The sequence below is a fragment of the Balaenoptera acutorostrata genome, chromosome 11, assembly GCF_949987535.1.
Source record: "Balaenoptera acutorostrata chromosome 11, mBalAcu1.1, whole genome shotgun sequence".
Taxonomy (NCBI): Eukaryota; Metazoa; Chordata; class Mammalia; order Artiodactyla; family Balaenopteridae; genus Balaenoptera; species Balaenoptera acutorostrata.
In genome coordinates this window covers 5,987,420-6,012,929 of record NC_080074.1, presented here as the reverse complement: position 1 = coordinate 6,012,929, position 25,510 = coordinate 5,987,420, and the positions used below count along the sequence as shown (strand labels likewise).

General features: G+C 50.0%; 1 protein-coding gene across 1 annotated transcript in view; it reads right to left on the bottom strand.

Moving 5' to 3' along the window:
- The window catches only part of EFCAB6 (EF-hand calcium binding domain 6), a 252,542-nt gene that overhangs the window by 10,456 nt on the left and 216,576 nt on the right, over positions 1-25,510 (bottom strand). Inside the window, exon 28 of the mRNA XM_057555849.1 lies at positions 7,738-7,965. Coding sequence (XP_057411832.1) covers positions 7,738-7,965 — 228 coding nt within the window. The remainder of the gene's footprint in view (positions 1-7,737; positions 7,966-25,510) is intronic.

Genomic DNA, 25,510 nt, shown 5'->3' with positions numbered 1-25,510 from the left:
TATGTTGCTTTAATTTTGATCAATGAGGGAAAACAACTCGGTGGAGTGGAAGTGAGGGTCCTTGAGAAAGTGACCACATGGGCTCAGACAGACCTCACCATCACCAAGGGCAGTAACCCCCGCACCGGTCTCCTCCAGGGAAGTTCTCCAGAACCACTGGGCAGACCGGAGCCTCTTCTCTTCCTTCCGGCATCCTGATGAAACCACCCATGAGGTGACACCTAGCCTGGCTGAGAGACTCCCCAAAGGATGCTCTGAGATTCATCTTTAAATGCCAACTGTCTTGCAAAGGTGCTAGCACACAGTAGGTGCTCAATACATGATTTTTTTTAATGGCTGAAGATTCTTAACACATGATAAGACCGATCAGACAATGGGAAGACCCTTTAGAAATGAAGAGGGATGGAGGGAAGGGCTAATTCGTGTTCTGATCACATCTCTCAGGAAGGGCTTTAAGGAAGAAAGATGGGGCTTAAAGGAGGGTGGGCTGCCGGTGGGCTCTCATGCTCTCATATCTTAGCAAGACTTGGGAGGCAAGCGGGAGGAAGGTCATGTGATTAAGGACAGATACAAAGGATGGGCATGAATGCTGCAGGAGGCAGTGAAGAGATGAAGCATGGAAATGAGGACGCCTACAGAACGGCCAAGGACAACAAAAGGGGCTCGTTCTCAGGCAGGTGAGGCAGGGGCCCACCACCCTCCTAATGGAAGCCTGTGAGGGCAAGCGAGGTCAAGGCAGGACCACGCAAACCCTATTCGTATCCTATTTTAACTAGAGGGGCTTCAATGGGCAGAATACACATTGCTAGGATGGGCCTGGGTGGGTGGGGAAGTGGAGGCCCACGTGTGGCTCTTCAGTCCTGATGGGTTACAGCCCAGGACACTGACGCAGCCTGGTGATGCAGCACAGGATGGCGGCTGGTGCGGGCTGTGGGGACCGGAGGGGCATCAGAAGACTGGAAATGGGTACCACAGAAGTGGACTCTGGAAACTTACGGGCCTGTGAGCTGGACGTGAAACCCGGGTAAAATTCCTGTGGTTTGTGATGGAACTGAAAAGCAAGTTCATTCCATGTCACCAAGTTTCCATGTCACGTGGCAGAACGCACGCCTGCTGAAAGGTCCCCTGGAAACGCAGAGTAGCAGACAACTACCTTCTAACTACTTAAAAATTCACCACTTAGGGTTCCGCTTCTGCTTGTGATGTGGGAAGCAGCAAGCGAACGCCACTCCCATTCTAACAAGAAAAAGCCAAATACCTACAAACTCAGAACTTTTCTTGAGCCCATGAGAGAGTTGAGGTTGCAGGAGCCGAGGGGACTGAACTCCACGGAGCCCCGAGGCTCCAAGGAGAGCCCGACGCTTCAGCTCTCACGCCTGGCGGGGCTCAGGAGGAAGTGCGAGGGTGGGAAGAAATCAGCCGAGGTGTTAGCAAATTCCTGAAGGCCAAGCTGGGCTGGCGCTCAGGCTAGAAGAGCTGGGAGTCACGGGCACAGGGAACGCTCACACTCACAAGCTCTCCTCTGCAGCCTTTGCCACTGCTCCCGAGAGGCCACGTGAAGCCACTGGTGGGGGATGGACGTGAAACACCGCCCGCTTCTCCAGACCCTCCTCTACTGGGAAGCAAAGCCACAGGGGGAGGCATAGCAAACCCACTCGAGCCCGGGGGCCCTGGGCAATCTTCTGCTGGAGGGATCTGACGCTGGGGAAGAGTAGCAACAACAAAATTCAAATGTAGCTCAATTACCCACCAGACTGATTCAACAACGCTCCCACACTCACAGCCTGACAGAGAAGAGGTGCACCCATTTCCAGGCATGAATATCATTTATACCACCGTCTCTACTATTCTTCTTCACACGATGTCTGGCATTCAATTTTTTTAAAAATTTGAGGCATACAAACAAAAGAAAAACCGACCCATTGCCAAGAGATACAGCCATCAACAGACAAGACTCAGAGATGACCCCACTGTGGGGATTGTCAGACAAGAACATTAAAACAACTGTGGCTAATACATTAATGGATCTAGTAGAAAAGGTACACAACATGCATGAACAGATGGGGAGTTTCAGCAGAGAGGTGGAAACTATTTTTTTAAAATGCATTGTCCCTCCAAAGAAGATATACAGATTGCCAACAAACACGTGAAAGAATGCTCAACATCACTAATCATTAGAGAAATGCAAATCAAAACTACAATGAGGTATCACCTCACACCAGTCAGAATGGCCATCATCAAAAAAGTCTACAAACAATAAATGCTGGAGAGGGTGTGGAGAAAAGGGAACCCTCTTGCACTGTTGGTGGGAATGTAAATTGATACAGCCGCTATGGAGAACAGTATGGAGGTTCCTTAAAAAACTAAAAGTAGAACTATCATACGACCCAGCAATCCCACTACTGGGCATATATCCTGAGAAAACCATAATTCAAAAAGAGTCATGTACCACAATGTTCATTGCAGCACTATTTACAATAGCCAGGACATGGAAGCAACCTAATTATCCACTGACAGATGAATGGATAAAGAAGGTGTGGCACATATATACAATGGAATATTACTCAGCCATAAAAAGACACGAAACTGAGTTATTTGCAGTGAGGTGGATGGACCCAGAGTCTGTCATACAGAGTGAAGTAAGTCAGAAAGAGAAAAACAAATACCGTATGCTAACACATAGATATGGAATCTAAAAAAAAAAAAAGGTTCTGAAGAACCTAGGGGCAGGACAGGAATAAAGACGCAGACGTAGAGAATGGACTTGAGGACACGGGGAGGGGGAAGGGTTAGCTGGGATGAAGTGAGAGAGTGGCATGGACATATATACACTACCAAATGTAAAATAGATAGCTAGTGGGAAGCAGCCGCATAGCACAGGGAGATCAGCTCGGTGCTTTGTGACCACCTAGAGGGGTGGGATAGGGAGGGTGGGAGGGAGATGCAAGAGGGAGGAGATATGGGGATATATGTATATGTATAGCTGATTCACTTTGTTATAAAGCAGAAACTAACACAGCATTGTAAAGCAATTATACTCCAATAAAGATGTTAAAATAAATAAATAAATAAAATGCATTGTCCTTATTCAAACACAACAGGGAAATCGGATTAAACAGAAATGGAGAAGAAACCCATGGCATTCGAGGCATGGTATGATGCAGGTGGTGGGCGGTACTCTCTCGGGAACAGGGACAAGAGGCCCCCATGTGAGATGGGCAGTTAGAACAAAGCCATCACCCACTACCTGATGTAGAAACTAGAACTGGCCTGTGCTGCTAGTGGGCACAGAATTTCCACAGTCACTGAGGACAAAAGCCTGGAGGCCAAGGCAGGAGGAGTCCAGTCCCTAGGACCAGGCCAAGACAACTGTAGGACCACCTGGCAGTGGGGACCACGCGGAGGGGACCCGCCTGGGCGAGCTGTGTGTGGAGCATTCGGGACTTACCAGAGCAGCCCGGCTGGCTCCTCTCTCCTCACTCACTCACACCCCACCCTTCGTCTCAGAGCAGGGTTCTGGTAAAAGGGAACTGGCATGAGCATCTCAGCCCCTGCCTTTCTTCCCACTGGGATCTGGGCCCTGGAGAAAGCACGTGATAATTAGTAGATGTCTCATCAACACCGAGAGATGCTGGAAGGCAACTGAGAAACCGCTTGAAAGGGTCAGGGAGAGAAAACTTGGACCTAGAATTCTATCCCCAGCCAAACTATCTTTTGAGGACGAGGGTGAAATAGGGAAGCTCTCGGGCTTCCTCTCCCCTGAAAGAGCAAGTAAAGATGTACTTGAGCAAAAAAGAAAGTGAACAGGAAGGAGAGCAGGACAGAAGATGTGACTGTGGACCATGGACCAGTGAGGTGCCCCACGCCCGCCCTCCCCTCCCCCCTGCCCCCCACAGCACCCCATCCATGGCTCCTTTGGCCTCCCCGTCCTCTACTCCCCTTCTCGCTCTTCCACCCACATCCATTAGCAAATTCTGCTGCTTCCAACTCCGAAACGCATCCGTGATCCAACCTCCGCTGTTCCCAGCCAGCCACCTGACCCAGCTCTTTAATCAGATGCTGCCTTCTCAGGGGCCTCCCCTGACCGCCCTACTCACAACGCACCCTCCCAGTTCCCTAGCACTGCCCTCTTCCCTGCTTTTTCTTTTTTTGGCCTCTAGAGCATCTGTCACCATCCAACGTACACATATTTTGTTCACTGTCTGCCCGCCGCTCAAGGAGCACAGACCCCACGGGCAGGGTGTGTCTCCGGTGCCCACTGGCCGGCTGGCAGCATCCCCGTCTAAGCAGCGTGCCCACCGCTCCCGCTTCGAGGATGCCCCCTCTGCCTGCGTTGCTCCCTCCCGGCTCCCCTCGGAGGCCACGCCCATGTTCCAGCATCGTGTCCTCAGGGAAACCGCCCCGACCCCTCGGTCCAGGTCAGCCCCCAGCTCTGCTCTCCCAGCGTGCTGCACGTCCCTTTGCAGCAGAGAGCCGTGTGGAATTACAGAAATAATGTACCACAGGCGTTTAACCTCCCTCTACCCTCCCAGGATGCAGACTCAAAGGAGGCAGGGAGCAGGCCCGCCTTGGTTCCCACGGACCTAACATCACCACTCTGAGCTCAGAGGGCCCCCAATAAGTGAAGAAGTGGGTGCACGCTGCCTTCGGGCACTCACTGCGCAGCCAAGACAGGCAGCTCTGTGCCCAAGAACATGCAAGGGTGTCCCAAGGGCTCAGCCAGATGATGGAGAGCTCAAGGTGGGGGGGGGGGCAGTGAGGGCAAAGCAGGGCGTGGCCAGCTCCAGCAGGTAAAGGTGTGGTCAGAAAAGGCTTCACTTGGCTCGAAGTGAGTCTGGAAGAGTGAGTCGGTGTGGCCAGATACAAGGGGGTGGGGGAAGGGACGGGGGCAGGGGCAGGCACAGACTGCCAAGGGCAAAGATGGGGAAGGCAGAACTGCAGCCTGGGCAGAGGGGAGGACACCTGGATCAGCCTGGGGAGCACTGTCAGATTTCATAGGGAAGGACATTGAAGCTCAGAGAGGTTGAATAATTCTCCAAGGTCACACAGCTGGACGAGTGCAGAAGCAGGGTCGAAACCCAAGTCTGCCTGCCTTTTTCTCACTTCCTAAAGGTGTCTGTTTTAGAAATATCACATCTGGAATGCTCAGAAATGTTTGCTGGTTCCTTCCCCTAATATAGCTGCATATTCAAAGTCCTCATGTGGTCGCTATGGACTGATCTAAATCGCCTCACCAGGACAGGCTCTCCCCATGGGGTCTCTATCTTCTTAAGCCAGATCCAAGTGGACCCAGTTCCACGGCCTTTTATAACACGCTTTATGCAGAGCCATGAAGACCTGTCAGTGTCTGACTCCAACTGCTCTGAAAGTCGCTCTCCTTTTCTGAAAGGTTAATTGTGCCAAAAGGTTTCACAAGATGTGGCACTTCCCTACTTACGAAGCTCTGTAAGTCAAGAAAGCTGGCCCCTCAGATTCACGATGATTGGATTTTTTAGAGATAAGTCTCTATAATGTACATAAACGAAGTCATGGAATCTGTACCTGAAAGCTGTTTAACACGGGCGGAACTGTCCCAGTATCTCCGGTGAACTCTTCCCCATAATGACACGAGGGGTCTAGACATGTCAAGAGTGCAAATTACTTCTGTGTCTTACTGTGTCAGACACGGGGCCATCCAACCAAGAAGGTCGTTGGCTAAGCAACTCATGCAAGAAGAAAGCATATGGATCTCTGGGGGTTTTGCTTTCTGTTTACTAGCCTGTATCTAGAAGCATCCTTCCCAAATATAGCACAATTTCTGCTAATCATCACCAAACTTAAACCACGGTACTCATGCCAGACTTCGATGCTCTCAATGGTGCAGACTGTCTTTGAGATGTGTCCATGTATTTTTAGAAAGCAGCATTTAAAAGTAAGTGCTTGATTTTTTTTGCAGGGGGTGGTGGGTAGGGGGTTGCTGTCTGTGACGGGAATGGTGAAGCTTTCTTAGTGGACAATTAGAATCAAATTCTCTGTTATGAATGCCAGATATGCCGGCATGTCATTAATTTATACCTATAATTAGAGTAAAATTTTGCTCATTTAGATGGAATGAAAAATCTTTATTACTAAAATCTTTATTACTAAAAAATCTTTATTACTAATCTTTATTACTAAAAATCTTTATTACCAACCTTTATTAGTTGGCCCCACAGAATAATAAAGACAACTGTATTAATTTTAAAGGCTTCTATCCATTTGTAGAAATGGAGAGAAGTATTGATATTTGCAAACAGAGAGCTCACTTGGCTTGGATGCTTTGTGGGACAGAATTGTTTGGAAATAGGGCATTATTTTGCTTAGCAGAAATGATCACAATGCCTAAAAAAGGTGATATTTTAGGAAAGTGAAATCTGATGTTCATATTACTAATATCGTTAACGAATTCATTCTTTAGGGTAGCGAGTTCAGAGGCCTAAGTAGGGATGGAGGGTGGACTTGATGATCACCCCTCCCCATGAATACTTTCAGTCCTCACCCTAAAACTCTGACAGTGTGAGACTTGAGCTTGGAGTGACCCAGCTGTAGAGGGGAAAGAATGACATTTCCACACGGGGAGCTGTAGGAAGCTCCCTGGGCTGGGCCTGAGCAGAGCCAGGAGGAAGAGGGGAGGCGGGGTTGCTTTTGTGAGTATTTTGGAGTTCCTTTTCCATCTGAATTACTCTCTGGGAATGCACGGGGCATCAATTCATCTGAGAACTGAAGAGGGCTGGTAGCAGTGCATTTTCTGGGAAGAAGGGAAATCTGCTTCCGGGACGGGATCGGTGGTGCTCTGTCATCGGCTGTTCAGCCCCTGGACTGCTGGGATCGGGGTGGGGACGTGGACACTGTCCGCTCACTGGGACATGCTGAGCACCTGCTCTGTGCCAGGCTCTGTCTCAGTGCTGGGGACACAGTGAGGACCAAGCAGCCAGGGCTCCGCTCCCCCGTGCGGACTTTCAGTGAGATTATCGGCTGAGGCCAGTGAGCAAGGCAGGCCCCTGGGATGCCGTCCTGCTGGGAGGTGCTCTTGGCCTAGGAAAGCCATGAAGGGCCAAAGAGGCCGGGGCAGCAGGTTGCTAGAGCTTTGAGCTAAAAAGAGCCCAGCTCAGTCCTTGGGGAAGAGACCGCAGAGAAACTCTTGTGAGGGTTCTGTGATGGGCAAGAGGACCTCAGAGAGGGTGGCCTGTGTCCAGCCTGTGGACAGCGGAGAGGCCCACTGGGGGTGGGCGTGTCACCAGCATGCTTGGGGCGGTAGCACCAGAGCATCCAAAAAGGTCGGCAGCAGAAGCAGGCAGAGGTGGTGGGAGAGTCAGAGCAACCTACAGGCTCTACATCCACCGTTACCCCCGCACTCCCAGCTCAGATGTGGGGAGAAACTGGCCCCCTCTTTGGATCACTTAAGCCCAGGAATGATCCGGGGAAGGAGGGAGAAGGACAGTGGTAGCTGGAGCCGAGTTTAATTTGATTTTAAAAATAAAAGTGATATTATTTGCACCCTGATTGAAATGGTGCGATTCATACCTGTTACATAAACAGAAAGCTCCCGTGAGTCTCCAGTAAGATTTAAAACTAAATAACAACAACCCACCCCCCGCCCCCAAAAAACCTTCAAGTATTTAAAAAAAGAGAGAACAGTCTTAACCTTTTCATGCTCTGGGAAGGGCCGGCCTGATGCGCATACGTCGCTTAGGAGGCTAAAGGAAATGCGTATCTTACTTGCTCATCCGTCAGAACTTGGACGTGGTGAGTACAAATGGACCGGAACTCATCCCTGGAGGCGGTATTGGTCTTCATGGTGTCGAAGTTCTCAAACTCCTGGGCGATGGTGTGGTAGTGGCAGGTCACGGCTTTGCGGAGCCGGGCCAGGACCTCTTGGTTTGCCATTTCCTTGGGAGAGATGGGAGGCGGGCCTTTGGGCATCTTCTCAGCCCACTCAGCAGCAGCCTGGGCAAAACAGAATGGAAAATTGATCCATTTAATACATAATGAGTCACCTTGGCTCTGGGTGCCTTAGCCAGGGCAGGCCCTGGGAGGTCCAGCTTAGTGAGGAAGATGACGAGCCAGGAGATAGTGTGACCCAGAGGCCCGACTGCAGGGGCAGATTTGGCTGCAGTGGAAGCCTGGGCTGACCTGCCACGGACGAGGAGCAGAGCGGGTCGGCCCCGTGGGGCAGGGCAAGGGGCCGGCGCCAGGCCTGGGGAGGGCACACCTCTTCCCCGCCTCCCTTCACGCGTTCAGCCTGTCCTCCGGTTTGTGTAACAAGCACACGGTGAGCGCCTGCTCTGAGTGGTAAGGGAATCAACAGGATGTGGATCCAGACTGCTTTCATTTTCCGAACCTCAGTTTGATTAATTTGCACTCCCAGCAGTGACAACGTGAAAGGCGGTTTTGGATGACTGCTGCCACACTACGCTGCAGCACCGCTGTGGGCTAAGTGTCCCTTAGGTCTGAAACTTTGAGTCCCGCAGGGATTTGATCCTGGGGAGCGCAGGTTCGTGCAGTTGGAGGCTGTGGGGACAGTGGAGCCGCCCGCTGGCCTGGATCCCTTTCAGCACCCCTCGTAGGACAAGGACAGCCGGGTGTTGGGAGGTGCTTTCAGGGCCTGGGGACGCTGTCCAGGGTGCTGAGAAACCCCAAGGAGGGACAGGGTCTGTCTGCACCCCAGGACAGCTTTCTGGAGGGAGGAGTGAGCCACGAGGAAAGAGGAGCAGAGGAAAGATCTTTTCACTAGATGTTTAGGCTGATGTGCTGGCAAAGGGCTCGTGGCCAGGGGAGCTGGAGGGGCCGTCAGCCCACGTGCAGCATCTCAGTGAGCATTGGCTGATGATCCGTGTGGTGGACAGGCCACAGGAAGAGCATGCAAGGGAAGTTACTTAGTGACCATCAGCAGCCCTGGAGATGACAAGGGCCTCTGTCTATCCTGGGCACTAAGGAGACTGGAGCTGGAAGGGCGAAGCCGGGGTGGGGGGCGGCTGAGTCCCCAGCCTCCTGCGAGGGCAGTGAACAGGGCCAGGGCTGCAGCCCTGATGGGCATCTACTCGCTGCAATTAGGAAAAGGCCCCGAAGCTACACCTGTGGTCACTGCATCAGCAGGTCGGCTCCTGGAGTATGAGGAAGGGATGGAGCCCCGGGGTGGGAGAGGAGACCGGGCTCCGTGAGAACCCAGGGGTAACGGAGGCGTGAATGCTGCCCCCGTACCAGGGCGGATTCTCAGATACGCTGGGTTTCTCCACATCAAAACCCTTCATGACTGTTAGCTAGGATAACGGTTCTTTCAAAGCACCAGCACTTTACCAGATGATCAATCTAATCCCCCCAGCCTGTATTAAAACTTGCTCATGATTCAGGTTCAGCAATTCCATAGCAATATAGGTATTATATGCTACTATCCTTCAGGACAGGGTATAATGTTACTTTATGAAATTGTATCAAACACAGGATGCTGCTGGGAATATCCCCCAAAACGTGAATGTACACACACTCAAACCACAGCCCACCACATCCGTGACCACCCAAAGGTTAACAGAGGCTTTTAAGTATGTCCATTTGGAGCCATCTGTAAAGCGAATGAACGCCTTTCTTTTTTCATTCTAGAAAAAGAGTGATATTACAGACGCATCTTACACTTGTTCAAACAGTTGAAAATGCACCCCCTGTATCTAGGTAGGAGGGCCTTTCCCTAAATATTGCGAGGGGTGTTGGTGCTCAGAGAGTACAGGGACCTTTTCTGGACGGAGACTCATGCTCAAGTCCATCCTTACGCTTGTCACACCTTTGGGGCCCGAGGAGGACGCACCCCAGGTGAACAAACTGGAATGAGCACAGGTGGTCGTGTCCCGCAGAGGAAGCTGGGTCCCCGGTCTGAGGCTAGACTCTGCCTCTAACTGGCTGTGTGACCCCACAAGCCACTTAACCATGTTTCCCTCAGTTTCCTCATCTTTCCAGGAGGAATCAAGGCTCCCACGAGACGGTGTGTGTGAGTGCTCTTTGAAAGCGTTAACACACAAAACGAATCGGAAATACTACTATTTTAGCAACAGATATGGAAGAATTCTAACAAAGTAGGATGGGCAACCTTAAGTTAATATGCTTTAAACTCTAGAGGAAATTGAATCATTTTCTAGCAAAATATAGATTACTAAATTTAACTTAAGTAATAGGAAAGCCTGAATAGACAGGTAACCACAAAAGAAATTTAAAAAGCTGTTAAAAGATCTACCATCTATCAGTAAAAAGGTGTCAAGCCTAGATAATTTTTACATTAGTCAAATTATTCCAGAACACAAAAAGCGATATATAGTATTCCAGTTCATTTTATATTACCCTAATACAAAAATGTGATAAAGAAAACACTCGGAAAGAAAAATATAAGCCAATCCAGTTTATGGATATAAATGCAAATACATCAAAAAAAGAAAACATTAGGAATATTTAGTGCCATATTTTTTTTTTTTTTTTTTTTTTTATTTTTGGCTGTGTTGGGTCTTCGGTTCGTGCGAGGGCTTTCTCTAGTTGCGGCAAGTGGGGGCCACTCTTCATCGCGGTGTGGGGACCGCTCTTCATCGCGGTGCGCGGGCCTTTCACCATTGCGGCCCCTCCCGTTGCGGGGCACAGGCTCCAGACGCGCAGGCTCAGCAGTTGTGGCTCACGGGCCCAGCTGCTCCGTGGCATGTGGGATCCTCCCAGACCAGGGCTCGAACCCGTGTCCCCTGCATTGGCAGGCAGACTCTCAACCACTGCGCCACCAGGGAAGCCCATAGTGCCATATTTTAAAAGGGCATGCCAAGATCGATTAGGGTTTATTCCAAGAATAAGAATCCTTCAAGAATTAGCAAAACTTCAATTCCTTATATTAGCAAAGGTCACATAGCAACAGATGGCAAAATGGCATTTAACAAAATTCGGCGGCCGTTCCTGACTAAAAGGGATAGAACAGAACAGAACATATAAACTACATGGAAATCAAATGAACATCCTAAACACGAGAATATTAACAGACACTATCTGCAAATATGTTACATGGGTGAAACACTGAAGCATTTCCATTAAAGTCAGAAACAAGATAGACATGCTCACTGTCAGTTCTGCTAGTCACATTTTTAGAGGTTCCAGCTTTTGAAATAAGACAAGATGAAATAAACAGTATAAATGTTGAAAAACAAGATTTATCATTATTCGGGATATGATTTTACAACGAGAAAATCTCAAGACAATTAGGAAAGTGGCTGGATTCAAGTAAAAAATACAAAAAAAAGCAATACTTTTTTTTAAAACAGTAAATATAACTAGTTAGAAATTGTATTGTGAAAAAAAATGCACATTCACATTAATGACAAAGCTATTGAATACCTTGGGATAGATTACATCTGAAAGGCATAAGACCTATACAGAGAAAGCCGTATACATTCTATTGAAGGTTACTAAAGCAAGACTGGAATGAAAAGAGACACATACTATGTTCCTGGATGTGAAGTCTCTACTTCCAAAGGTAAAACCTTTCTCAAATTATAAATAAATAAAACTCTAGTAAAAATCTCAATGGCTTGGGATTGACATATATACACTAATATGCATAAAATGGATAACTAATGAGAACCTGCTGTATAAAAAAATAAATAAAATTTAAAAATTAAAAAAAAGAAAAAATATCTCAATGGATATTTGGGGGACTCATTAGACATAGATATTAAAGTTGGTAAAGAAAAAGAAATATGTGAGATTTGCCATGAAATTTTTGGAAAAGGCTAGCAATGATGTTTTTGAGCCACCAGATATCAAAACACCATAAACTTGATATAATCAGAATAATAGAATCAGAAGAGCTAGGTCCAGAATATACAAATAAATCAGTGGACACCTACTCAGACTGTTAATGAGAAGTCAGTCTCTTCTGTGACTGAGCCCTTACATCACCAAGCCTACTGTTACAATGTTACAAAAGTAGCAAGGAGCTGTATGGCTGGCTGACTCCAAGATAACCTTGGGGGAGAGAGGCCCTCCCAAGCAAAACAGAACATCCGAGTTTCATAAAGGAAAATTCTTTCTTCTTTCTTGAGTAATCAGCTTCAAAACACAGTCCTTCTGAGGTCCCCATCTCAGCAAATGGAAATTGTCCCAGTAGCTCAGAATAGAGTCCTCTGTGACGGATCTTTCTATCACTCTTACCCAAACCACCCGCAAATCCCAGGGGCTCCACTCCCAGTGCATACCTGGAAGTTGCCCGCTCTACCTTCACCCCCTGGTCCAGGCTGCCATCATCCTGCACGGATTATTGCATCAGCCTCTCTGTTTCCACCCTCAATCTTTTAAAGTACACACACACGTGTATGACATGCACACACTTGTCAGCACTTGTTCTCTGGATGGAGGGGTAAGGGAGGGCAGAGCCATAATCAAAAAGCCATAGTCATTTTCCCCTGAGGACGGTCTCTTTAAAGTGCAAATCAGGTCAAGCACAACTCTCAAATGGCTTCCCACCGTTGCTCAGAGTAACAGGCAGGGTGTCACAATGGCTCTCGCCCACGACTCGCTCTGACCTCACTCTGTGACAGCCTCCTGCTGTGCTTCATTCACAGCAAGCTCGTTCCTGCCTCAGGGCCTTTGCACTTGCTGTTCTCACCCTTCTCTCAGGGTTTTTATCACATTCCTGAGCCGAACTCCAGATTCTCTCTCGCTTTCCCTGCTCATTTCCATCCCACATATGGCTCTCTGATCCACCTCATATTTACCCTAATTGTCTTTCTCATCCCAACAGAAAATAAACTTCAAGGCAAGTCTAGTCTTCTGTGCACTGCTGAATCCTCGAGTGCTTAGAAGAACCTGGCACACGGTGGGACCTGCTATTTGTTCAAAGAAAGAGTGGATGAACAGTGTCTCCGCACAGCCAACCAAATGAATGAGTGCTCTGGGCAGCCACCCTGGGTCTTCTGTTAAAAAACTCTGACCTGGTCATGCTGCAAAAAAAAACGGAAAAGAAAACAAGATTCCACTTTTTTCTTCTAAGAAATGCAAATTTCTTGATTGACGATATCAGTGCTGGAGAAGGTGGAATAAGGTATCTGGAGCCATAAAAGTGCCTATCTTTTGACTTGGTACCTACCCTTTGAAGACTTTCCTTGAGGAAATAAACATGGAGTTATGATCATTACAGTACTATTTATGGAATTCACAAAATTAAAAAAAAATTAGCAACACTTCAGATGTCTAAATTAGGAGAATGGTTAAATAAAACACGATATTTCTAGAAGATGGATGACAGTGCAGCTATTTAGAATGTTTCAAGAAATAGTTTAACAATATGGTAAGATGTTTGCAGTGCACTAAGTGGAAAGGGGCCACAGAAGGGTCCAAATGATCACACGAGCACACACACACATGCACACACCTGTATGTATACACACCCTAGTACTAACGCTTCTTCTCTGGATGAGGAATAAGCGAGGGCAGGGCCAGGCAGACGACTGGGGCTCCCAAGCCTGGAGTCTTGCCGGCCCCACGGGCCAGGGTCCTGAGGCTGGGGGGCCGGGATAGCCTGGCTGTGAGCGACGTGGAGGAGCGGCTGGTCTTGGAGCCCCGCTCGGTGCGACTGCCCTGGATGTGAATCTGCCCCCTCTCCACCTGCACAGGGATCAGAGTGACACCTGGGTCACACTGAATCCCAGAGCCCGGGGGGCAGGGCAAGCACCTGTGCCGGGCGTGTGACACACGCACCCACGATGCACTTACAGAGGACGAACACTCAACGCACTCCCGAGATGACTGTACTGGGCCCTCCGCAGACACCCCTGGAATGTCTGCTGTGTGCCAGGCTCTTCGCTAGAAGCTGGGGAGACAGAAGTCACAATCCTTAAATAGTCTTGCCCGGGTAGGGTCTGGGGGGGAAGAGACATGAGCGCCAGTCTCACAGGTGAGCAGAGATTATAACGGGTCGTGTGCTCTTGACGCAACTGATGGAAACAGCCTCCAGAGGAGGAAACCACTGAGCCAGGAGGTGAAGGAGGTACAGGTGCAAATCCTTGAAAACTGGCACCCGAGGCGCTATTATCCTTACTCCACAAGCTGGCGGGAAGGTCAGGAGAGCAGCGCTGGCTTCCTGCACCCCCAGCGCTTTTCTCAGCATCCCCAAAGCCATAGCCAGAGGCCAGGCTGTGAACACGGAGAGGGGGGGGACTATGTCTGTCACAAAGGTGGTTTCACTGCCAGTTAGAGATATTCTTTTGCTGCTTGCAAAGCTAATGACTGCATGTTCACTGTAGAAAACTACAAACAGGGCACAAATTGAAAACAAAGATCACTAATTACCCCGCCCCCAGCAGCACCACTGCCATTGCCTCGGTGCACTAGGGACCAGCCCTTGACCAGAAGGTCCCCAGGCCCCAGAGGGTGCAGCCGCACTGCTCCCCACCCCGTGCCACCCGGAGAAGCCTCTGGCCTCTGGAGGGTAGGGCCTCCTGGCTCTCCCGTCAGGGGCATTTGGGCTCGAGGCTGTTGGGCGCCCACGTTCCGGTTCCCATCCTGCTCTCTGCAAAGCCGCTCAGCCACCACCGCCAGCCTTGCTCTGAGTGACTGGAGACGCCAGGGGAGAACAGATGGCTCCTGGTCTGGCACTTTTGTGTCCCTGGCACTTCTCACGTGATCGTTATATCTGAATGGGGAAAAATAGTGCTTTTTCTATAACTAGAAGAAATGTTTCTCCTAATCAGAAAAGACACCACTATCTTCAGATGCAAATGTCACTTTCCAAAACGAACTACGCTTTACATAAAAGGTCCCCTCAGGATAGGAATCACAGCTGCAAGACGGAGAGAACTCGGGAGGGATGACGTGTCAGGCGCCCACTTCCGTCCCCACTACTGTTTGGAGCAGGAGCCGCTGGGCCTGCGTCCTCAGCGCTCCTCCCCGTAGCCCCTCATCTGCCAACTGCACACACCGGTGACTTTTGAAAAGAAAAAAAAAAAAAAAAAAGTAGACTCTTATGCACTATGGGTCTGACCCAATCAGACAATGATTTACATGTTTTGAAGGTATCTTCTCTCATTTATTCAAGGGTATTCATGGAACCTTGTTTTACTAAACAATTGTCCCTCTTGATGTCGCAGAGAAGTATGGGCCACCTGTCCCAAAAGGAAGATTCCTGGTCCCCTCTGTGATGACACGAGAGTGTTGGCGAAATACATAAAAGAAATAATGTCCCAACATATGCAGCACACAATCATCAAAGAGCCGACTAATAACATCTCAGTTTTATGGAGCTTTTCTCAGGCTCAAACGTAGCCACGTATCTCATTTAGTAAAAAGCAAGCTTTACGGTGTAATCCAGGGGTTCTGAATCCTGCCATCGCTTGGACTCACCCCAGAGGCCGCCCCAACCAGTGGGGGGTCAGAGGGAGGAAGCCCATGTGGGAAGGGGCCCGGGGGGAGGTCTGTGCGGAACTCATCCTGAGCCCAGTCCTCCTGCCCCAGCTCAGCGCTCCTCTCGCCCCGCAGCCCAACGTCTCTGAGGCCGCCTTCCGCCCAGACTGGGCTGTCTCCCAGCACACACAGTGTCGGCTGATGGACTGGGGGAGCCCTGCAGGCACAGAGCTGGGACCCCCAGGCTGTGTCCCGTCCTCCTGGCGGCTCAGGCCAGATCCGCCACCATGCAGCGCCTGACACCGAACGTGAAGAAGGGGCAGACCCACCCGGCCTCAAGAGCACAGCCAGGGAGCGGCACCAGGAACCCAAGTTCTGCCCGCCTGGGACCCAGCAGAAGTCGACCAGGGGCCAGGCTGGTCAAGTGGGGGGCCGGACCTGGAGGCCGAGGACAGCTCACCGTCAGTGGAGGGCTTTGGGGCTGCTCAGGGCTGAATGGAGCTCAGTTCTGCTCTTTCTTGTGACCTCAGGCAAGACGCACTCCCCTCCGCCTCACTTTCCTCCCGAGAATAAAACCCCAGCCATCTCAAAGGGCAGGCCTGGGATCGCCACAAAATAACATACGCAGTGCTTTGCCCAACGCCCGGCAAACATGGGCGGCCATGCTTGCTGCTTCTGTTGGTTATTTTAATAGACATCTTTGCCTGAGTCAAGAGGTCGGGCAGACCTGGGTTGAGTCCCGGTTCCTGGCCCACGCCGTCTCTATGGTGGGTAATCAGAGGGCAGAGGCATGTGGCACCCGCTGTTGCCTGCAGGTCAAGCCAGCCCGCTGGGGAGGGAAGCCAGGTCTGAGACGTGGTCACGCACCTCGAGGAGGGCCCTCCACAGGACCCGGGCTCCTGACCAGCTGCTTCGGGCCCTGCAGGCGGAGCGGGCGCTCAGATTCAGGGCGGCTAGGCTAGAGCCCTGCCATCCTCTGGCTGGATCTCAAGCAGTCACCTCACTTCTCTGGGCCAAGGTCCTCAGTCTGTAAAGTCGTGACAGCTGCACCAATCAGAGGGAACTGCCCGCAAGAATCATCCCCGGAGACAGGGGACAAACAGGCAGCATCCTGTCTTCTCAGGAAGGCACTGCACTAACCTGTCCCCCATAAAGATGAATTAACCCCATCTCTGCTGCAGGGAACTCATATTTGAAAGGGGTTGGGGGATCCCCAAGTAAGAAACTTGTGACCCCAACCCAAAGCTGAGAGAGTGAGCCCAGGGCAAGAACAAGCCAGAGAGGGCAGGGCGCTCCAGGGGGGTTCACTGACCCTGGAATTCTGTTAGCTCATATTCAGTTTGATTGTACTCTTGTTTCAACAGCTCTGTTACGGGAATGATTCCATAACAGAGCCTTCTAGTGTCCTGTCAATAAGTTACGTCCAGCCACGTTCTTGGCTGACTTATAAAATCAATTTTCCATGAAATTGTATCCTAAGCAACTTCTCTAGGTAACCTGGAGGAGAGAACGTGGTAGGGAAGGGGTGGAGGGGTGGGCTGAGCTGTCAGATGATCTGGTAGGGCTGGAGACAGAGACACGCCGTGTATCTGTTTGCTGGTGGCATGCTGCATTCAAGGCCCATTTCCTCAACTCCCCTGTCTCCACATCCTTTGCCATGGGACTCCCGGGTTCCTCCCACTGAAGAGCTGAGAATATCTCCCTATCCTGTGGCTTTGGATTCAGCCATATGACTGCTTTGGCCAAGGGAACGTTAGCAGGTTCAATGTGACCAAAGAATTAAAAAGTGCTTGCGTGATCTGCAAGCCTTCCTGTGTCTGTCGTGCTGCCTTGAGAGGAGCCCACGTGACTTCGCTCTGGTCCAAGGAGCAGAGATATCCCAGTCAGGCCACCAGAGCCGAGCCAGCCCAGATCAGCCAGCCCACAAGCAAAAGCCGAACAAATGCTCACAGTCCTGGAGGTTCCGTGGTTGTTTGTTACACAGTGATAGCTGACCAATTCAGTTCTGAATTTCTAGTTAGTGAGAAATCAAAGGTACTGAGCCCAGAGTACAGAGAAGAGAAGGTGGCGTTTTGGCTGTCAGTGTTCCTTGACGATGGGCACTTTGCAAAGGGACTTTGTGACACTCCTCCTGTGGGTGTCCAAGGTGGCAGTCACCTGGCTGGGACAACATGGCTGAGCAAGGTCCATTCCAGCTGTCAGATTAGAAACATGTTGGTAGATCAATCTAACTATTATGAAGGTTATAATTAGCTAATCAGACTGCATGATTCTTCTACTAAGTTCTGTTCTGAATACTTAGGGATTCAATTGTACAGTTTTTCCCATGATTCCTTACAGGAGGAAAAAAAAAATCCCAAAACTTCTTACAGAATAAGAATACAGCAGGTAGCAAAAACTCCTAATTAGAAATACTCAGTAATGAATTCCTCTACTTCCTTTTAAAGAACAGTATAATTACTTCTAAGAATTGAAAAGTTGCTTCATTTGATCAAATATTTTGATTAGCAAAGAAATTAATTGCACTGTATCTTCATTTGTATTTACAGTGAATTAATGAATGCTAAAAATAACAACAGCAGCAAAACTGCCTGTCAAAAAAAAAGATAAAACATTAAAAAAAATCCAGTTGAGAACAAAGTGAAAGCTCTGTGTGCAAACGTGCTGCTACAGATGCCTCCCGCCGGATCAAGGAACCAACTTTTGCAACTCCCAGAGCCCAGCACGCACGAGGCCAAGGGTAGATGCTCGTCTGTCGGGAGGTCTGGAGGTCTTAGTGATCGACAAACTGGCCTCAGCAATCCAGTATCCTGTTTGCAGATTCAAAAGGGTGACACCAGAACTGCAGGCACAACCCAAGTTTCCCGGTGGCATGACCGCTGCCCACACTGGGATCTCTGACTACGGAGGGATTCTTTCTAGGCAATGCATGAAGGCAAATCTGGAGATTCCAGGTTCCTTTTCCTTTGAAAAGGCTACAATCAAGTCAAGCTTCAAGTCAACTGAACCAAGTCTAACTGAGACCCAGTCCTGGTGGCCATCCTTCACTGTGTCTCCTTCACCCAGGTGCTGGGCTGGGGCGTTGCAGAAATTTCTCTAATCCTCCCATTGCCCTTCGAGGCAGCCATGGTTCTCCCTATTTCTAGACAAAGTAAGTGGGTCAGGACCCGGCCACAGTCCCCAGGCTACTCCCCTGTGAGCTGATGACTTCAGAGCTGTGCTCTCCTATCCCTCCATGATCCCAGCCCCACCACATGCACAAGTACAGAGCCCACCCAAGAGAGGAATGTGCGAATTCATCAGCACTGACTGAGGGCCAACCGTGTGCCAGGCTCCGTCCCAGGCAAGGGGAATAGAGCAGTGAACGGCAGAGACAAACCCCTGCCTTGGAGAAGCTGATGCTTTGAGATGCCCATGGAGGCAAGCACGGGGGAGACCCACCCTAACAGCCCTGCCCCTTGGCCTCCCTCCCAGATCCTCTGCCCCCGGCCTCTCGCCCCACCTTGACCCATGCTCTAGCCATGCCCAAAGTACACGTTTCCCATCTTGGGTCTCTGCATATGGGGATCCCTATGGCCGGGAAGCCTGGTCTCCCAATGTCCAGACACGGTGTCAGCTCATCAGAGAGCTGATTATGCCACCTCTGCCCCTGACCGTGCAGACTTAGGTCCTCCGCCTTCGGCTCTCCGAGCTGACTTCCACCATACAGCTCGACATTCACAAAGGATCCATCCGACACCTCTGCAAACACCCAACGCACAAATCCTTTGGTAGCACGAAATTGCCATAAAATGCTGAGAAGCAGAGGAAACATTTAAGCTACCCCTTCAACCCTTTAATGATTCAATAAACTCATGGCTGAATTCATTTATGAAACTATTAGATGAATTCTTCCACCCAAATAAATTACACACCATATAATCACATCATTACTAAATATTATACAATAACCACGCACTCACTGAAGTAGGATAGAATGAGAAAAAGAATAATGCAAACATTTGGTGTTTGCTATGTTCAGTACCATGCAAAGCTCTTTCTGCATTAACTCGCTTAATCCAAATGACAATCCTGTGGGGTGGAAACTCAAGACGGCTCCCACTGACAGTAGGAAGCTGAGAGCAGGGGCCTAGTTCTGCTCTGAATTCTAATCCCAGCTCTGGCACTTCTAGCTGTGTGACCGGGAACAGATGCTGTCACCTCTCTGTTCCTCAGTTTCCTCATCCTTAAAAGGGATCTTAGGAGGGTTAGCTGAGTTAATTTAGGTAAAGTGCCTGGAACAGGGCCTGGCTCACAGCACGTGCCCAATGCGTATTAGCCACCGTTTGGATGTTGGTGTCTGACTGTGGGTGACAAGAAGATGACGGTAACTGGCTGGGCAAAATCACTAGGCAGGCCAGGGTCTGGCACACACTGCCACACATGTGCTGAATGTGCGAAGGTAAGATTCTCCCAGTCAAATGGGGCAGCTAAAGCCAGAACGTGAGAGCTCACCTCCAAGCTAGACATGTAGGTATGTGGTAACAGTTAAGAAACTAGTGCCGTCTGCAGCCTGGACTTGCTCTGCGAGGCTTGTTTGGAACAATGACTTCTTGGATTGACTCCTGGCTTCCTGATATGGTCATGACCTTGTAGAATCAATGGTACAGCTCAACTCTAATGTTTAATTGATCCAAACATTGGCAATTGAATTAGACTGCAAATCAGACTGCCACGGCCCTGGAGGGGGTCTGTGGGGAGGGTGGGCTGTGCCACAGTCCGCTTATTTTGAACGTGTAGAGAGCCTATACGTGAATACCCTGTACATGAATACCCTCGTGTATTCCCACTGAGGGTAGGAATCAAGAGAGAACGCCAGCCCAGATTCGAGGGGCGTGCTGGCGAAAGCGTTTGGAGAATGCGAGAGTGAGTGACAAATACAAGGTGGGACATCGGAGGAGCTACACAGCGGTCCCCAGAGACAGGCTGAGGGCTGTACAGGGGTCAGGTGGAAGCGAGCCTAACACGGCCCCCTTTGCTTTTCTGCAAGAGGCGTGGAAACCAGGTGGCCGAGCCCTGTCCTAATTCTGGCAGGGGCCCCTCTGGCAGCTGCTAGAGCAGTAGGTGCCCGGTCCCTCGACTGTCCACACCCCTGGAAGCTGGGGAAGGCGGGGGGACTTCTACTCCTGACTGGAGGCTCCAGATCAAGATGGGGCCCAGGATGCATGGGTGCTTCGACGCACTCAGATTTGGGAGAACCGTATTAACCTTACGAGAACGGCGACGCGTCACGCCGGCTGTGGTCAGGTGACTTGAGCAGGTTGGCCCCTAACTGCTCCTCTGCTGTGATGATGTCATTTTCATACAAGGCGGTGGTTGACAACAGTCCTTCTCCTTTAGCTCAGGCACGGCGGGCCCAGCAGCCCCTCACCCTGCACTGTCACCAAGGCCACCGCAAGTGTCCAAGCGGCCTGTGTTATCCCTCCCAACCTGCCATATACTCAACCGTCTCCAGGACAACAGGTAGTAATTATCCCATCGGCAAGTGGAAAGTGAGTGAAATTTAGGGGAAACATTCAAAAATCACCGAAATTGTATCAAGAGGACTTAGCCTTTCTCACCATCAGGGACAAGAGTAAATAACAGGAATGACATATCTTAATAATTTCCTTAACTTATTTCCAATAATCTTCGAGCCTTTTCCTGAAAAGGAAATGTCCCCATTCTTTATAATACTCATTAAAAATACAGGGACGCCATTATATTTACAATAAAAAGAAAGATAAATCAAAGTAACACTGTTGGCAACTAATATAAATATGATGTTCATAAAAGATTACAAACATTTTGATGTGCTTTACGGTCTCTTGTTCAGTTGAAAACTACAATCTTAAATTCTCTCTTGGAAAAAAATCATCTTCAAGTTACTCAACATCTCACTGGATGACTTTAAAGACAATATATTATAAACACAAGGTAAGGACAGATCTCATTGGCTCTCTGTTAGCTAGAATGTGACAAAATAATTACTCTGCATTGAATAAGGATGTGTTTTGTTAAAAAATTCCATTATTTCCATGATAATAAAGTAGAAAGATTTTATATGGGTTTCTACCGTGTCTTTTAAAAATTCTATTTCTGCTCTGAGCATTATTTTATATTCACGGAAGATACTGAAATTGCACTTTAAGACTTAGAAGAAATGTTAAACAGGAATGATTTCTAAAAACAAGTAGTGATACTCTATATAGTTTGCACGTAGCATTTTGAATGTAAAATGTTTTTCCCAGAAGTGAAAAACAGGTGTTTGTTGAGGGCAGACATTCAGATAACGTTTTCACCTCGTTTGTGAGAACCTTATGCAAAAGGTGTTAGTGCTGACGTCCAGAGCTTGTCTTGTTTTTCCTTTTTTCCTTCTCAACCAAGGCCCTGGTAGCATTTCACTTTTAATACCTCGTTCCTCTTCTCTTGTGCCACCTGAGCTGCCGCTTCTCGTCCTGACTCAGGTGTGGTGCTCCCGGCGGCACCAGGCACGTCCTTTGCTCCTGTCGGCAGAGCCTGACGGAGCCTCGTCGTCCGCAGCTCCCCGGCCTCCGGGCCGAGCTCGGTGTCCCAAGAGTGGCGTGCGGCCCACGCGCTGAGCCGACAGTGGGCGGTTGATCTGCGCCAGCCCGTGACCCCCACTTTGAGAAACGCTTCAGTGGGGCAGTGGAAAGAGCAAGGAGCCAAAAAGCCAGGGCCGAGCCACACGCCAGGGCCGATCTGCACGCCAGGATCTGAAAGTAACGCGGCACCTGTTCTGAAAGCAGCTGAGACGCTTTTCCCGTTGTGGGTGATGGACACACGAGGCACAGATCGATACGAGTTTTGGGGGGCAGGTTCAGCGGTGCACCCCGACTGAGAACTGCATCATGGGCAGGTGTGTAAAATCGTCATCTTTACCCTCTGTGTGCTTTCCACCTCCTCAAGGCCTTACAGGACTCCTTAGCTACCTTTCCAGCTGTCCCTTTTCCAAGAACAGATTCGGTTTGGCTGGGGATTATTCACAGCCAACTTCCTTTGCGAGAAGAGGCCCCGACTGCCTTAATTACATTTTGGTAATCTCCTTTTAATTCCTTGCCGCCCATGCATCCCCTAGAGGAAGAGATGGCTGACGAATTTAATGAGCTCGAGGAGGATGCATTAACTCTTCCTATTGTTTGTTACCTCTTTTCCTTCTATTAAGAACATCAGCCCAGAATTAAACTTCCAAAACCATCACTGTGTACACGGTCACGGTCACGGCTCTCACACAGCCACTTTGCCATCCCAGCTGCCCTTGAGGAAGCTGACCCATGTCCCCGCTCAGAAGTCTTAACGAGTCTCCTTTTGCTCAGAGAAAGGGACCTGAACTCCGGAGCGAGGGACGCAGGGCCCTGGTGGTCTGCCCCTGCGCCCCTCCTCCCTCATCAAAATAACGGGACAAAAGTGTGGTGGTCGCCCCACACTAAGGCTTCACACACCACATCCTTTCAAGCTGGAGGTCCCAACCTCAACTTGTCCTTCCGGTAAAGGCACCTCTGCTCAAGCACTGGCTTCTCAGCAGGACTTCCCACCTCCCAGGCCGGTTTGGGGCTGATGCCACTTAGTCCCAAGCACCCACTGCGCATGGACAGGGAAGGCGGGGGCTGGGGGCAGTGGGCCAGGCTGTGCCGTCTCTGAGTCCCCGCTGTCCCGCCAGCCTCCATGCCCCCTCCTGTCTCGAAACACATCTCCCACCGTCACTCACGTTGCAATTAATCCTAGAACCTCCTAGCAGGAATGTTCAGCAAAGTGCTTCCAGAGGCGAAGGGGACTTTGCGAAGAAATCAGGTAGGACAAATGTCAGGGGAAGCAAGTGGCAACGTTTGAAGCTTTGGAGACGTTCGCCCCCGGTTCCGGGAACTCAAGGGTCGGCAGAGATGCTCAGAGTGACCCGTGAGTGGGGCCGAGCCGCGTCCTCCGCCTGTAGGCTGCGCGACCTCTGGACACAGCCCGTAGGGATTCAGCGTGGCCAGTGGAGTCCTCCAGTGGGAGCCGCTGGAAGGGTTTGGGCACGTACTTATAGGCGCTTGGCAAGGACACTCTACAGTAATTCGAACTCGAAACACTGGAAGTCGCTTCAAGACCAACGACGGGGCATCGGCGAAGCCAATGACGCTGATTGCTGACCCAGGACACCTGTCCTCCCGCTCCCTTCCCCATTCAAAGCCCCAAAGCCTGGGCCACTCCTGACTCATTCTCTCACCTTCCACTTTCCAAATGTATCCAGAAGTGAGCCACGCCAGCAGCATCCGTCCCCAGGGTGCGTCAGCCTCCCTCCCCAGGGTGCGCCAGCCTCCCTACTGGCCCTTGGCGCCCCCGGGCCCCCTCCCTGAGTCTTCCCCACCCGGTGTCCCCCGTGACTTCTCTAAAATGTAAGTTGGCCATGGTCACGACGCTCCTCTCCCCACACCTTCCCTGGGTCTCCATGTTATTCAGAGTCAAAGTGCTACAGGGCCGCCCCCCTCATCCGTCCCTGAGCACTTCCTACTCTGCCTGCCCCCCGCCCGCCCCGCCTGCCCAGGCAGCCACACCTCAAGCCCCGAGGGCTCCCTCCTGCTGGGTCTCTGCAGGGCTGTGCTCCAGCAGCCCCTCCCTAGAGGTCACTGAGTCCCCCCCTGCCCTCCGCTGGGTCTCGGCTCAGATGTCCCCTTCTCACCGGGCTACCCTTCTGTCCGGGTTTATTTTATCCCACAGCACATACTGGCTTCTGACATCTGGTACATATTCTCATTTCTCGTCTGTCTCCCTTGCTAGAACGCAGGCCCCTGGCTCACTGCTGACCTCAGGGCCCACTCGGTGCTGGGTACCCAGCGGGCCCACAGGAAACTCTGGCTGATGGAGAGGGTGACTGGGATGGTACACACCCACCCCACTTTGTCTCTGAAGCAAAGTGATTTGCTTTAGAGACAAATCACTGACGTGGAAATGCCAGCGATATCACAGGAAGTGAAAAGGCAGCTCCAGAGGGACATGCAGGGGTCCCAGAGGAGGAGCTGGGCAGCTGGGGTGGGAAAGCCGAGCCCTCTCTCCTATCTGGGGGTGGTTAGGGAATGGAGGGAAGGGGAGGCGCTGAGAGCCGGGAAGGTGCAGCTGGAGGAACGACAGGGGGTTACAGTGGCTGCCTCTGGGGAGCAGGACTGCGGGGAACAGGTGATCAAGTGACCTCTGCCTTTAAATCTTCTGCAACAATTCAATTTCATTTCTATATGGGCTTATATTACTTTGATACAAATAATAAACGTTTGTTTAAAAAAGAGTCTTGGGACTTCCCTGGTGGCACAGTAGTTAAGAATCCGCCTGCCAGTGCAGGGGACACAGGGTCAAGCCCCGGATGAAGATCACACAGGATCTGACCTGTGGAAGATCCCACAGGCCGCGCAGCAATTAAACCCGTGCGCCGCAACTACTGAGCCTGCGTGCCGCCAGTAGAGCCTGCAAGTAGCTCACAACTACTGAAGCCTGCGCACCTAGAGCCCGTGCTCCGCAACAAGAGAAGTCACCACAGTGAGAAGCCCGCGCACCGCAACGAAGAGGAGCCCCCGCTCGCCGCAACTAGAGAAAGCCCGCGCGCAGCAACAAAGACCCAACACAGCCAAAAATAAATAAATTAATTAATTAATTAATTAAGTTAATAAAAAATAATAAAATAAAATTTAAAAGTTCAAAGAAAAATAAATTAAAAAATATAAAAGTCTTTTAAGAGTTGCAAAAATCCCCAACCACCCCCTAATTCAGCAGCATATACTCTCTGTCCTTGACCTCACCCCCAAAGGATATTTGTATAAAAAAGAGGATTAGAGATAAATATACCAACATGTTAACACTGTTTGTCCCTAGGGGTGACTTTAATTCTCTCCTTCAAAATGATTGGTATATTCCAAATCATGTAAAATGGACACAGACAACTTCTACAAATATTAGCTTAAACCATATGAAATTGTCAATATTCAATCACTTAGGACTCTAAAAATGGTGATTTCATATGATTCAACCTAATAGAAAAAATTATTTTTTAAAAATGGGGCTGCTTTCAAGATCAATAAAAGTATTCCTGTCCTTTGAGTCCAGTTATTTTATTTCTTGGACTCTTCCTTTA